The 15,376-nt window shown below is 39.1% G+C and overlaps 1 protein-coding gene across 4 annotated transcripts in view; it reads left to right on the top strand.

The window, feature by feature from the left end:
* Nucleotides 1-15,083, top strand: part of SMAD2 (SMAD family member 2) — a 50,155-nt gene extending 35,072 nt beyond the window's left edge. For 2 of the 4 annotated variants that reach the window (XM_030968295.1, XM_030968293.1), the window contains 8 exons: nucleotides 326-460; nucleotides 3,529-3,603; nucleotides 4,546-4,608; nucleotides 5,202-5,255; nucleotides 6,325-6,537; nucleotides 8,283-8,420; nucleotides 8,577-8,721; nucleotides 13,112-15,083. In XM_030968295.1, the coding sequence (XP_030824155.1) occupies nucleotides 326-460; nucleotides 3,529-3,603; nucleotides 4,546-4,608; nucleotides 5,202-5,255; nucleotides 6,325-6,537; nucleotides 8,283-8,420; nucleotides 8,577-8,721; nucleotides 13,112-13,235 (947 nt within the window). In that variant the 3' untranslated portion in view covers nucleotides 13,236-15,083. The remainder of the gene's footprint in view (nucleotides 1-325; nucleotides 461-3,528; nucleotides 3,604-4,545; nucleotides 4,609-5,201; nucleotides 5,256-6,324; nucleotides 6,538-8,282; nucleotides 8,421-8,576; nucleotides 8,722-13,111) is intronic. The other 2 variants (XM_030968297.1, XM_030968294.1) reach the window with 1 other exon arrangement.
* The last annotated feature ends 293 nt before the right edge of the window (nucleotides 15,084-15,376 follow it).

The following is a 15,376-nucleotide window of genomic DNA, read 5'->3' as shown; positions in this document are numbered from 1 at the left end:
AAAGTTGCTGAAAAATCTTTACAAATGTGTTTATAAACACTTCCAGGACTGCTAGCAGTTTCCAGCTGGCCAGGGGCAATTCAGACTGGATAGGACAAAAAAGTTGATTTACCTTTGCTAATGTGGAATGGTCTTATTTAAGGCACCTCAGGAATCCCATCTCTTCCAATAACTAGCTGTGCAAATGTAGTCTTAGCAGTGCTGAGTTTCAGAAGATTTCAAAACATCTGAAGAAACTCTTAGATGTTTTAGATTTTTTTTTTCATTTTAGCTCACAAAATTGTGTATTTTGATTACCAGTGATTTTTGAATTTTGCCTTTTCAGTCTTGCCTCCTGTGCTTGTGCCACGGCACACTGAGATCCTAACAGAGCTGCCACCTCTGGATGACTATACCCATTCCATTCCTGAGAACACTAACTTTCCAGCTGGGATTGAGCCACAGAGCAATTACATACCAGGTATTTTCTTAACTCCCACTCTAGACAGCATGTTCTGACATTGTACCACTGGAACAAAGACGGTCATTTCATCCTTGTAAATGATCAAATTAATTGAAATATGCACCACTAAATCAGATTTAGTTGATCTCATGTACTAATTTCAGTGGAAATACCTAAACACTGTTGTTTGCAAAACATGATCCTGCATGAAACTATATTGCTGTCATTTCACAATAGCTGACTTGGTTTCAGTAGCTTGTTTGAGATTCAGAATGCTAATAAGTCCACAGTAGATCTTCACCTTCTGCTTTAAGCCTCTTTCATAAACATGCAGGGGTTGCCAAATGCTGTGCATTTGAGATTGAGTAATAAACTGATGCTCAATCCCATCCTATGTAATATGTGGAGAAGACTTTTAATTTGCAAAGCAGTGACTTAAGTGTCTTGATCTGTAGTTCACATCAGTAGTTGTCTGCTTTAGCTTTTTGTTACTATTGTGTGCATATTGTTTTATCTTTCCGTATTAAAGAGCAACCTAACAATACTGAACTGTTAAAGAGTTTCTCCTCCCTCTCTTTTCCCCCTTTTCCACCCCAAAACAAACAATGCTAATCTGCTGCACCTGAACCCTGTTACCCTCATTTGAAACATAAAATCAGTGACCTCTTTTTCCTGCCCCAACTTCCTGTTTCCTATCTCTTCAGGAAGTCGCATGGAGTGTAAAACCAAGTAAAGCTGAAGTTTGCTCATAAATGTTTAATGCATTCATGTTACGAATAAGCTGAAAATTCACATCTGGAGTCTCTGAAAGAATGAGATGACTGCCTCAAAACTCAAATATGTGCAATGTACAAGTTGTACGTACAGGTCTTAAGCAGAATGTTGCTTGTGTTTTCTTTGAATATATCCAAGAATTGAACTGGCGTTAAACAATCAATTAATTTGACCTTTCTGTTTAATTTTGGCCACATCTGTTTCCAGCTTTATAGAGCAATTTAAGGCACTAGAAGTTGGTGTTGCTGTCTTAACTTGCATATACTTTTTTAACTCATACTGAGGGGTTTTGGTAAGGTTTGCAAACAGCTTACTGGAAAGCCACTTTCTGCAAATCCAGTGCTATGGAAATGAGCTAAAGTAGTTATTTGCAGGAAGTTTGCTCAAGGTGATTGTAGGCATTCACATGATCTTCAAATGTTTATGCAGGTAACCACACCTCCTTCTCTTTGTCACTGACACCCTCCTCCTGTGCTCATATTGTGGTATCTTACTTTATTTGACCTTGCTGACTTAATCTGGGATGCTTGTCTGGGTTCTGATAAGCCTTGTGTGCCTTGATAGCCTTTTTCAGAGAACCGTTTTCTTCAGAGGGAGGGCAGGCTCACATCTGGTAGCTTTGTACCCCAGACCTGTCTCAGTACTTGATGTGCGAGAGAGAAGGAGCAGAGTGGCCTTTGTGAGCTGCATGTTCCAGTTCAGGTTCTGGATGGGCTGAGCTGCATCACCCACACTTCTGGCAGCACTCAACTCTAAATTTTTGGTGTCCCACCTGAGTGTTCATTTCCAGCTGTGTGGTGCTCAACCTCTGACCCTAAACTGCTAATAGTACTAGCTAGAGTAAATCTTCTGTGTTTAGGCAGAGACTAGACATGGAAAGTAATCTGTGCCAAAGAGCCTAGATTAGCAACTGGAAACAGGAGCCATGGGTTGGATTAGAAATGTGTATTGACCTTTTGCCCCAGCTGTGGGCTTAGCTGTAGCTAATGATTTGGGGAAGGGTGGAGTCCCCTTTATCACTATGAATGCTGTAAAAATCTTCAAAATGGATGTGATTTCTGTTATCATATTTCTTACTACTGATGATTTCCTTTAATTGTCCTTCTAAACTAAATTCTGTCAAGTCTATACTTAGCACACAGAATGAATCAAAGATAAAATTCTCTCAGTTAATTTTAATTTAATCAACTGACTTAATCTAGTTTCCTCTCACTGGTTTCCTTCTGATCTCACAATATTGCAGTACATCTCAGACATGATGCTTGTTATAATTTTATTTTATTTCTTAAGCAAAAAGGCTTTATCTTTAAAATTCTACTGTTTGGTAATAGTGTAATTAAAGGTGTTTATCCCCTGGAAGTTTCAGAGACAATTCTAAGGTGATTGTAGAGATAGTTAGCTTCAAACACTTTCACTAAAGAAACACAGGTTTTGCCTATAATATGTAGGAAAAGACATTTGCCCCGTTCAAAGAAATTTATTTCCTGAAAGGCAGTTGGTTAACTCGTTATCTGGATTACAAAGAACATCTTGAGTGGAGTGGAGAAAAGGAACATGCATACTCTCCTGGGTTTTGAAGATATTTCAGAGGAATTAGACACAGTTTCTGGTATCAGAACGCTTCAAAGTTGGTACTGAATTTGCTTTGGTCTGTGAAATTCTGTCTTTAAAGAAAGCTAGTTAAAAGAGTAGATGATAGTTTTAATAGTGCTTAGAAGTATTAGTGGTAACAATAACAGAACTTGTGCAGTGTATTAAGTTAATATAGTTATAAATGAGTCAAATCAGCTGTTGTATATGGAAGAAATACGTATTTGGGGACTGAACTGAAAAACAACCTTTAAATCTAACAACTTCAGTAAGGTGTGGGAGGGTATCTGATCTGATGGTTATCCTACATGAAGACAGCTCACGTTATTTTTTTGTGCAAATCACCAGATGGTTTTTTTCATTTGTGATTCTACTAAATATGAAAGCTGTTGATCACAATTGCAAAATTGTTACTTGTTGTAGTGACAGCATCTTGTCTTAAATGGAACAAACAAGGGTTCTGATATTTATATAACAAATTTCAGCAACTGACTGACATACAAAAGAAGATACATTTTGCATACCAATAAGGCAGGTAACATGTTTGAAGTCCTACTATAAGGAAAAAGGGACAGCAAAATGACATTCAGATTCAGTGTTCAGGTAGGTGTAACAGAGCTCATGAGGATGTCATGACAAAATGCACAAGACTTAGATCTAACAGAAGTTTGCCTAGTCATTTTACAAATTTGTGGATTTTTCTTTTTTTTTTTTTTAATAAGAAACACCTCCTCCAGGATATATCAGTGAAGATGGAGAAACGAGTGACCAGCAGCTGAACCAAAGCATGGATACAGGTAACATTTATTTTTCATCACTTTCAAGGCTTTGTATTACTAGCTGTGATCCCTCTGCATAGGAGCATGAATTCAGCCCAAGAGATAATTGCAGTTTTCCTCTGTAAAACCTTGTAAAACCTTTATGCCTAAAATACCACTTTCAGTCTTTAATGAACAAAGCAGTTTTTTGCCAGGGAAATGTTTCTAAAACATTCTGTGACATATTAAGTATATTACATTTGTTCTGTAACAGAAGCATACAAGTCTAATTAAGACTTGACCAGAAACCCTTAAAATAGATTTTAATAGCTAAGTAGTTTCAACCATTCCCCGGCAAACAGGTTCATTGAAGCACAATGTCTATTGGCCTAAACAAGGTATAGACAATCTGTGTTCTGAGAACCTGTCTCTAACTCTGACAAACTTACCACTTCTGCCATGTTTAAAATTAGTTCTTGTGTGGAAGGCTCTGTGGCAAAAGTAACAGCATTTGTACCTTTGTATGTAAGGGTTTCTAGATAATGTGGTTGACCTTAGACTTGGGCAAAGCACAGTTAATGTGCTGGGTAAGAACCTCCTGCTGTGTGTTGGCAGACTTGAGTGTGCTTGGTTAGCTAATGTTAGCAGCCGTTTTCAGTAAGTTGGAATCCACTGCACCAGTTTCTGTAAGAACTGCAATGTTTTCCCACTGTGTGACAATAAATACCTTAATTAAAACAGCCTGACATCAGCGGTCACTGTAGGAATGTTTCTGTGAAAGCCTTTCTGTATTTTGCCACCTTGTGTGCAAATTGTGTTGGAGAGTTCATGTTTCTATGAGTGTTTAAATTCCTCCTTCTGGGAAAGAATTATTTCCTCAAATGAGGAAATCTAGTTTGCTCTTTTCTGGTGATCATAGAATCATAAATTATAGAATGGTTTGGGATAAAAGGGACCTTAGAGACCGTCTCTTTCCACCAGGGACACCTTCCACTACCCCAGGTTGCTCTCAGCCCTGTCCAGCCTGGCCTTGGACACTTCCAGGTATGGGGCAGTCACAGCTTCTCTGGGAAACCTGTGCCAGGGCCTCACCATCCTCAGCATAAAGATTTTTTTTCCCAATATCTAATCTAAATCTCTCCTCTTTCAGTTTGAAGACTTTCCCTCTTGTCCTGTCACTACCTGCTCTTGTAAACAATCCCTTTCCAACTTTCTTGAAGGCTCCCTTCAGATACTGGAAAGTCTTTTCCAAGATAACCCTTTTCCTTTGAGAACAGAGAGGCAATATCTTGCTTGACTCATCGACTCTTTCTTACCTGTTTTATTACTGAATTTGGGAAATCACTACCTTCTCACTGGAGAAGTGCATAAATAACGTTGAGAGTGTGCACGAAGTGGCAGAGTTCTGCCAAATACAATGCTAAGTTAACAGAGTCTTTACAAGGAGGGGGGGGTACCCAGAAGTCTGGAAGATTGAATGAAATCCTAATTCAGAGTAAGTGTGTGATATTCCAGAAAACTGATGTTTCTTACTCTGAAAAACTTCAATGAAAAGCTGATGTAGATAATGGTTATGCCTACTGATCTGAAATAACAAAAAACATTTGCTCTGAAACATGTCTGTCTTACTTCAACAGGATCTCCAGCAGAGCTGTCTCCTAGTACTCTCTCTCCAGTTAATCATAGCCTGGGTAAGCTGGAAATACTTAAAATTATTTCTCCATGTGTAGTGATTCTTCATTATATATGTAATTACTTTAAAAGTGAAAATGTGCTGTAAGAAATGAAGAGCTATATTAAGAGGTCACTGTTGTGTTGGCTTCCTGGTGTTAAGCATAATGGGGCTGAGTTAATAATTTGTTAACAATTACTCTATTTCTGTACCTGTTGAGCTCGTAGCAAAGAGAGGGAGTGGTATCTTTGTGTGTGCAGGAATAGCATTTATAAAATGAATAGTTTAAAAGGATGTTTGCCTCTCCATGATGCTGCCCAGACTTGCTGTCTCCCTTGTGTGTGTGTTCTGCCGCTCTTCTCATGTACTGTTTCACCTGTAACCACAGCACAGTAGTTGCTCCCACATTAGTAGCCCGCCTGCTTTGATCCAGTGCTATTGCTGTGTGTCTGTGTAAGTGCCGCAGGAAGATCAGATTGCCATGGGTTTGTTTAAGGAATGGTGGCAGGATGTGACAGGAAAATGCAGAATGTTAAGTAAGTGATTAGGATAGGTAAAAAGGGGAAGCAGTGAAGAAAAAAACCTGAAGATACATAGGGAAGAGTCTCTAGTAGGGGACAATAAAGTAGCTTAGAACTACTTTTATCTAAAGAGACGGTGTAATACAAAAGAACGTGATTTTCATATTATTTTTTTCCTTTTTGTTGTTCAGTGTTTGATAGTTTAATCTTTTCTTTAATGCTGCCAAAATGTTTGCAAGCTACAGAAAAGGCAACAGGAATGTCTCAACGTCTGGCGCTCAGAGCACCATTAGCTTAATCATTTTGCCGAGCAAAATGCAAGTACTGAACTAAATGAGCTGTGGTCAGATTAGATCATCCCTTCTTCCCCTCCTCCTTCCCTTGTGTGGAAGACTGAATTCCATTCTATTTACTGAAGTAGGTAAAAAGGACAGCAAGCAAAATATAGTTTGAGTAGTTTGAGGAGACTACTGCTGTCATTTCTGGGAGAGACAAATAGCAGGGTAGATCGATCTACTTTCAGCCTCAAAATCTGTGTTAAGTTTGGTTTTTAAAATTTTTTTTTAGACTTGCAACCAGTTACTTACTCGGAGCCTGCGTTTTGGTGTTCAATAGCATATTATGAGTTGAATCAAAGAGTGGGAGAAACCTTCCATGCGTCTCAGCCTTCCCTGACTGTAGATGGCTTTACAGATCCATCAAATTCAGAGCGATTTTGCCTAGGTCTGCTTTCCAATGTAAACAGAAATGCTACAGTGGAAATGACAAGGCGACATATAGGTAAAGATCTCTGATCTTTTAACTATTTAATTTCATTTTGTTGGTTAAATTATCTGAAATGACCCGGGTAGGATGTGTGTTGGGTTCCTTTCACCCTTGTGCAGCCAGCCATCAGCTGTCTCTCAGGGCTTGTCAAGGATAGTTTGCTCTCACTGGCTGAGAACAGAAGTGGAAAGACACAGAGTCACCGCTTCTGAAATTAGGGAGAAACATGGCAGCTTCTGCTGCTGAAGCCAGTTTGAACTGGGAAGAGATATAGTGATGGCTGGAGCTGAAAGGAGCTGCCTTTCCTCACTCGGTAGCCCCATAGCTGGTGGCAGCTGCAGTCACACAGCTGTCACGCTCAGGGCAGCGCAGGAGGAAGCCACTCTACTGTGTGGCACTCCAGTAGCTCACATTGCTGTTCTTGCCTTCTGGAAAATGATGGTGCACCAAAGCATCCCAGGGAGCAGATTGGTGGCTTCCAGCATCCTCAATGGACCATTCTGCCCTGGGCAGCATTTATATTCAGAATTGCTTGTAATTGAAATTTAAGCTTTAATTAGAAAATATTCCCATGTTGCTTAGTTTACTGTAGTTTATAAAATGCAGAATGGACACTGATAGAATGAAATTCTGGATTCTTTTCTGAAATGGGAAAAGCTGCTATTGAGAACCCATTGTTTTGACATGATTAAGGTTTTCTTTGTAATGATTAGTCAAGAATGTTGTTTTCCACAATGCAGTGTCTTGATTTCAGGTTCTTCAATAAACTACCTTCATTCTTTTTTTTTTTTCTGGATACTTTCATTAGCAACATTTATGAGATTTTGTTGTTGTTGTTATTTTTACTTGCAGTAAAATTTCAACCTCTTCAGTAGAACCGACTCCTTTTATGCCAAGTCCAAATGCCAAATCCAGATGCTTGTCTAATAAAATTTTAGATGTGCAGAAACCCAGGCTGTGCTTGTGCTGACTGGTCAAAATGATCAATGATGAGGAAAAGCAAAAATCTCATGAGCCCTTACTCTTTAATAGAGGGAGCTCACACTTTGTTTGAAAAATTGTTTTAACAAAAAAGGCGAATGGAAACTATGGCCTCTAAAGTATCTGTTAATTATAAATAGTTCTCTCTGGGAGATCATTTGCACATTATTTACTTTCTGCTAGAAATAAACCATGCAGATTTGTTTTCCACTCAGTGACAGAACAAGGTAACAATTTAAAGGTGGAAAATTGAGATTTTTTTTCACAGTTTTTGTTTTTTTTGTAATAGGGCTAAATGAAGTCATATTGTTTTTGTTAAAGCAGCACAGAGCTATGCAGTGGGTTGTGAAATAGTGTGGGTGTATGTAAGCAGAGAGTGTTGCAGTGGTGATCTTATGTTTTCTCTTTTGACCATAGTGGCCTGTGCTGCTTCACATACAATGCTTTAATATTAGCACAAATTTTAATTCTGTTTTGTGAACACTGCTTCTGAGCTTGGATTTGGATACAAGCCATTATTTGGCTGGAAAAATCTTTCACTTTTGACCAAAAATTATTCTGCTTTTCCTTCATATATTTTGCATTCATGGGAGAAAAATGCAATTGAATTGTGTTCTGCTCCTGCTACAGCTGTCAGCACAGCAGTGAGGTCGTGTAGATAATTGATTTCTGTCTATGTTGTAAAGAAAAACCTTGGCCTTCTCTGAAAAATAAACTCCCTTGTTCCCTAATCTGTTGGTGTCATACCATAACTAGAGTTCTTTTGAATTTTGCTACAGGCAGGGGAGTGCGTCTGTATTACATTGGCGGAGAGGTTTTTGCCGAGTGCCTGAGTGATAGTGCGATCTTCGTTCAGAGCCCCAACTGCAATCAAAGATACGGCTGGCATCCTGCAACTGTGTGCAAAATTCCTCCAGGTTAGTGGCCTACCAAAGGTCTCAAGTGAAAATACCCAGTGGATGTGTTCACTGAATGACATTTTCCTTCCTTTTTTGTAATTTCTTCATAGATTCAGGCTTCTGTGTAGCAAATGCAAGTGTATTCACTGACTGTACCTTTTTGACTCTTTTTAGGATGCAATCTAAAAATCTTTAATAACCAAGAATTTGCTGCTCTTCTGGCTCAATCTGTGAATCAGGGCTTTGAAGCAGTTTATCAGCTTACTAGAATGTGTACCATAAGAATGAGCTTTGTTAAAGGATGGGGGGCTGAATACAGGTAAGAAAAGAACCTCCTTTGTTCTTAAATTTAGAGTTAATAGTTTTTGTTCTTTCACTAGTATACCATTTCTCTCTGGCTTGAAAGCCATACATACACACTTCTTGCTGCTATTGTGGATATGCTCTCTGCAAATTGAACCCATATTTTCCTTTTTCCCCCCTCAGCTATGGAATTGCTAAATTACAAAGTCCATAAACTGATTTTATTGTTGCATTGAAGCCAACTGTTGAGCAAGGAATGTCGTCAAAGTTCTGTTCCTTGCTCAGCCCTGCTGGCTTGCGTGTTGTGGTGAAATCCACGCCATCATCACGAAGTTCCACAGTTTGTGCTGTGTGTGAGATTATTTTCTGTGTGTTAGACTTGCAGTCATTCTGGTCTCTGTCCTGCTCTGCATGTAGCATGAGTTCCTTAGGCTGTGGTGCAGGATGGGGTTGGTGGTACCCAACGGAGAGACTTGCAATGCCTCTTGCAGAATGGAATAGCTGGAGAGCATGCATCTAAGGGATGGCAAGTATTTTGGAACTTGCAGTGGAAAAAGCTTTGCAGGAGTGAGATGACTGTGTTTATGTAGTAAAACTTCTAAAAACAGTTCTTTGAGTGGAAAGAAATAGCATTCTATCTGCTTTGGAATAGCTTCCAGTTGTGTTCTCTATTAGCACAAATGAAAAGTGGTAGTTGAGGACAGTGCCTGTTTTTAATGCAGTGTGGAAATTCAAGAAGAAAAGGAATTGACTTCTAACTGAGCAGTTCTAAAGATTTCATTATTTTGGAGAGCTAGACCTGTGGTTTTAAACAAATCTTTTAAACCTCTCTAGAAATTGTCCACTAAAAGAATGAAGCTTGACATGTCAATACCCTAATGCAATACATAATGATTTTTTTAAAAGCCATATAATTTCTGAAGTTGACTAAGGGTGTGTAGGCTCCACTTGGGTTGATTCCTTTATCTGCTCTTGAAATACATACATGTAAATAGCAGTGTCAGTATGTGGGGGAGGTTTCTCAGCTAAATGAAGCCAATTTTGTAGTAGTCTAATGAGATGAAATGAGAAATTTGAGTAATGGAATAAATTGGTACTTCTTTGTTAGGAAGAGGTAAGAAAAAATTCTGCCTCAGGTTTAAAGAGCTATTGGATTTGGCTCTGAAGGAGTATGTATGCACTTAGGCATAATTAAATACAACATTCAAATCTGAGAAGAAGAAAGGCTTAATCAGTCAGATTATATAGAGGCATCTTGAAGTGAGTGTAAGTGATGGTTTAAAACTATGGGGAGGCTTTTGTTAAAGTTACTTCTGAGTGGGGAGAATGTTGGTGGTTGGTCTATAAACCGTTTGTAGACCGTAGGATTGAAAAAGCTGCAGTGGTAGCACTGCCAAAACAGCACAAAAACTGGTTACTGACTCATGATGAACTAATTTCTTTGCACATCTCTTTAGGATGATGCTAATAAATTACTGATACACAAAGCTTGTGAATATGCTCTAGCTGGGATTAGAGCAAGAAGAGGTGGCTCCAATGACACAACCTTGAATTTAAATTAATGTAGCTTGACTTGTTGAAATGGATTAGGAAACACTGTAAACCCCATCACTCTTAAAAACATCTGTACTTCATTATTATATGAAAAAACCTTTCTCATAGAACAGGCTTAGGCAAAGGCAAAGCATTACTTGCATTTTGAGCATATGTGCATAAATGTGCAGGTACAGCAAGGTGATATGTTTTATAGGCTTGGTAGACACAATACCTAACAAAGCTTTTTGCTTTGTTACATGTTGGCCCAAATTGGGGATGGTAGAAGTTCAGATCACCTGTCAAATGTTCGTGTTAGCACAGGAACAATCCAGGTCCAGGATCATCTTCTAAAGAAAGTTCAGCAGAGTTAATTAGTGATCTTTGAACTGGAAATCTTTGGGTTGAAGAGGTTGAGTTTTTACCTTTAAGAGGATTGCTCAGTGGCTGTCACTATTTTACCAGTTTTTAGCAGCGTGGTGCAAAGGGAGGATTGTTGAACTGAACCAGTTGTAAAATTTTGAGGAATTGTGTTGTGAAACACATTGTAGGAGAGTTGACAATGGTGGAATAATGAACTTCCTTCTTTGGGAGAGGATTCAAGAGTAAATGGAACTATATTTCCTGTGGTTTAGATTTGTTTTTCTGTTGTATCACTTCATTCTGGCATAGGCATCTGGGGCTAAGATAACTGTTTTGTAGAATACTGAAAGAGCACAGACCCCAGCTGCTGTCATCTCCTGGAAAATGTGAAACTTCTGAAATCAATCTTTACTGTCTTAATTTTTCTGCCTTTTCAGTTCCTCTGTTTATATAAACAGATTTCCTTAAAGCAAAGGGCTGCAGTACTGACAGTAAAAATGAAGGAGCTCTGTTTGTGTCTGACTAATTGCCTTTGAATCTTGGGATAGCTGGAATTACTACAAAAAACTGGCTTAGCAACCACTGTCTTGCCAATCTGGTTAGGGAAAACTCCCATGCCTAGAGTAGGTACAGTGAAATAGGATTTCTCAGGCAGAGTTTGTTTTGTCCAATACTGATTTCTTTACTTTGGAAATGAGAAGGAAGATATTTGAATAACAGATCTGTGAAACAAAGATATAAGGGAGAGAGAATGAAGCTTTTATGGTTGTCAGTTCTTCAGCTTTACTGAAATTTGCTATATGGTGTTTAAATAAGGTCTTCTATTGTGGAAAATGATAGGCAAGTTAGTATAAAACACAAGGAAAACCCAATTTCTACTTCAGTTGTTTCTGTGAGGATGTTATAGTACAAAACACTTGTAGAAGTGTAAGATTACAGGAAATCAGAGATAAAGTTTGGTGTTCCTTTGAGATACCATCAGTTAGCACAGTGCAACCACACGCTGTGTTTTGATACAGTGTTTCTGACAACATCTACCAATTTCCTTGGTACATTTATCATGTAATTTACCTCAAAAAGCCAGAGCTTATGATCACCATAGCATTGTGCTGTTGGCCACGCTGGCAGTGCAGAGCCAAGGGCTTCTATTCCATATTTCTCAGTAGTTGTCTACAAAATTCAAATCCAGTTATGCACGCAGACCCTTGAAAGGTTGAGATACAGTTGTTTGTGGTGTGAACACTGCATCAGCTGGACAACCTTCACTTCCAAATTTCTTTTTAGAAGTAAGGCTCTTGGTGTGGCACTTGAAGAAAATACTTGTGTTACTATTCTCCAGGGTGAAATATTCTTTATGTATTATGGAGAAGCATGTAATTATTGATTTGTCTTACATATGTGAAGTGCTTTGGAGTTCTGGGACCTTTTTTTCTGGAGAAAGTTTAGTAACAGTTACAGTAATGGTTACAGATTTTTATCTCTGTGTACTAGATATGGATGGAAACGTATTTAATCATATGATGCAGAATTTTGTGGCAGCTGAACCTGCTCTCTGGCTGGATTCCAGGCAGCCACCAAAGTAGCTCTCTCACTCCTGTCAACAGCTGGACTGGTGAGAGAAAATAGAGCAAAATGGTCATGAGATAAGGACCAGGACAGACCCTCACCAAATACCATTTGGGAAAACAGGCTTGAATCAGAATTATTGAATGAATTGTTGCTAACACAACCAGAGCAAGATAAAGAGAAGTAAAATAAGACCTAAAACACCTTCAGCCCTTGCCAGCTCTACCTTCTCCCCCAGCTGCAAAGAGAGGTAGGACTGTGTGTCATTGTCAGTTCTTCAGGCAATGTTCCTGCAACAGTTCAGGAAGAGGAGCTGGAATCCTTCCCCTGCTCCAGTGTGGGGTCCCTCCCACAGGAGACAGTTCTACATGAACTTCTCCAGTGTGAGTCCATCCCACGGGCAACAATTCTCCATGAACTGCTGCAACGTGGATCACTCTTCCATGGGGTGCAACCCTTAAAGGACAGGCTGTTCCAGCATGGGCTTCCCTCTCCACAGGCCTCCCCCAGGCTCACAGCCTCTCTCAGGCACCCCCTGCTCTGGCATGGGCTCCTCCAGGGGCTGCAGGTGCATCTCTGCAACCCTGGTGCCCTCCAAGGGCTGCAGGGGAATCTCAGCTCTGGCACCTGGAGCAGCTCCTGCCCCTCCTTCTCCACTGCCCTTTGTGTCTGCAGAGTTGTTCCTCTCACTTGTTCTCACCCTCCTCTTCTGTGGCAATTAAAACGGGGTAACAACCTCATTTTTTTCTTAAATCTGTTATCACAGAGGCATCACCATTCCTAACTGGCCCAGCCTCGACCAGCAGCGTGTCCATCTTCAGAGCTGCCAAAGGATATCTCTGCCAGACACAAAGAAAGCTTGTGGCAGCTTCTGGCAGAAGCCTCCCCAAAACCTGGTGACACCAACCCCATAGAGTGACTTTTCCCTATTCTTTGTTTTCTAGGCGGCAGACGGTAACAAGCACTCCTTGCTGGATTGAGCTTCACCTGAATGGGCCTCTACAGTGGCTGGACAAAGTATTGACTCAGATGGGCTCCCCTTCAGTTCGCTGCTCCAGCATGTCCTAAAACTCTCCTCTGTCACCAGTGGGCTAAAAACCGAGTCCAGTCAACAGACTTAATATAACAGCTCGTCTGTCGTAGTATTTGTGTGTGGTCCCCATGAACTGTTTACTATCTAAAAAGGTTTTTTTAAAAGAAAAAAAAAAAAAAAAAAAAAAAAGAAAAAGAAAAGAAAAAAGAAAAAACAGCACTTGAGGTCTCATCAGTTAAAGCACCTTGTGGATTCTGTTTCCTATACTCTGATACTAGATGAAAATTTAGTGTATAGAAAAGCCTTCTTCAGAAAGAAGGGACAGTTCTAAAGACTCTTTAATGGTGTTTTTTATTGGGTATATAATTGAGTGTCCTAATGGTTATCAATAACATGAATAGCTAAGTATATATACAGATAATGTATCATGATCTCAAATATCACGGTATTGTGCTGTTCTACATTTTAGTTCCCATAAATAGGAATTTTGGTTTTTTTATTGGGGCAAGTATCTCATGAAATTCCAAGACTTTGCTCCCTTATTCTTTTATATTTTTTTAATATAAGCAGGTTTTCAAGTTGTCCTAAACATAAAAAGACTTTCCTTATAGAAAAGCTGAATTTTTTGCTGCGTTCTTAAAGAGAAAGTCCCTCCATTGGAAGGGAAAGAAATGTCTTGAGATTCGTCTGTGAAGTCTTAAGACACTTTATATACTTAATAGGGCCTAAAATGAATTCATAGTATAAATTCTGAGTGTCCATCACACTAGCAGTCTACTTTTTGATACCCATTGCCAGCAGTATTGCTGGCAGTGGTGTAATTTGGGACTTTTTTGTACCTTGGATCATTGAAATTAGTGATTTTTTTCTCATGGACTGAGAATTTACCATGGCTTTGGATATTGGATTAAGTGCACAAGGTTATTGGCTTACCCCTTACATCTGTATTTTTTTTTTCATTGGATAAGTCTTACCCCTTTTCATCTGTATTTTTTTCATTTTTTCATATGTCACTAAAAATAATGGGGTTTAGTTTTCGGAGCCATATACCTTGAAAAATTATTTCCCGGGGTAAGCTAGACTCTTTGTTTAGGTTTTAAATAGATGCAGCTTCTTAACATATTTCAGTAACAGAATTTAAATTTCTTATCTGAGTCGCTTTTATAGTTTACTTACACACCAGATCATACGCATTCATTATGTCATAATGGGCCTTGTTATTAAAAGTAGTTGCTTCTGCAAAACCTCTAGGATAGTGGTTGCTGAGGTATGACCAGCAAAGGAGGACTTCCAGGTTCTTCATGACAGTGCATGTTATTGTGAACCCTTGGACACTACAGCTGCACCATATTAAAAATATTCTGAAATATATTCTACAAATAAGTCTGGGTTGGGGCTGGGTTGGGAAACTGTATAGAAGGGTTATTCTGACTTGAAAAATACACATCTTACTAACAATCTTGTGATCTAGCTGTCTGTCATTCTTTTGTTATTGTGGCAGTAGCAGGATTGCCTTTGTCTGTTTTTTTCCATTGTTTCATCAATTACACTAGTTCTGTACTTTGTAAGTACACCTAGTGATAACTTAGCTTTGAGAACAAAAATGTGGCCAGTGTTACAGCTTTTAATCACTTGACTGAATTGATGATAGTGATGGATATTTTTATGCCATAATGACTAGGGCATAGGAGCAATACCAAAAATCAAGCCTTGAGAAAATGGGCCAGACACCTTTCCAAAATTGGCAAAGCAGTTACCAGTTTGTGCTAGTTTTACCAGTAGACTAATGTATTGGTAGAACTTGTGGACCTAAGAAATAAGCTTCATGCGTGTTGCATTTGCCTAATATGTGAATACACTAATAAAAGTTTTAATTCTCAAAATGGCCGTTTGTTTTTTCTTAATTAATTGCTGTGTATATTTTTTCATTGAAGGTTAGGAGTTGCCCTTATCCACCCAGTTAAATGGTACAAGTGTCCTGCATGTGGTGGGTGGAAAGGCAGAGTTTAGATCCTAATACCACTTCCATGCAGCTGTTTCGGAGGTTCTGGATCTGTGTGTTTTTGGTGGTACAGACTCCTACTCCTGATGGAGTTTATTAAAGCAGTTGTTTTTTCCCTGCCACAATCAAATGGCATCCTGCTATCTCAGGTGTTTACTTTCACCTGTGAGACAG

Source organism: Camarhynchus parvulus, chromosome Z (genome assembly GCF_901933205.1).
Source record: "Camarhynchus parvulus chromosome Z, STF_HiC, whole genome shotgun sequence".
NCBI classification, from domain to species: domain Eukaryota; kingdom Metazoa; phylum Chordata; class Aves; order Passeriformes; family Thraupidae; genus Camarhynchus; species Camarhynchus parvulus.
This window is presented reverse-complemented; position numbering and strand designations above follow the sequence as displayed.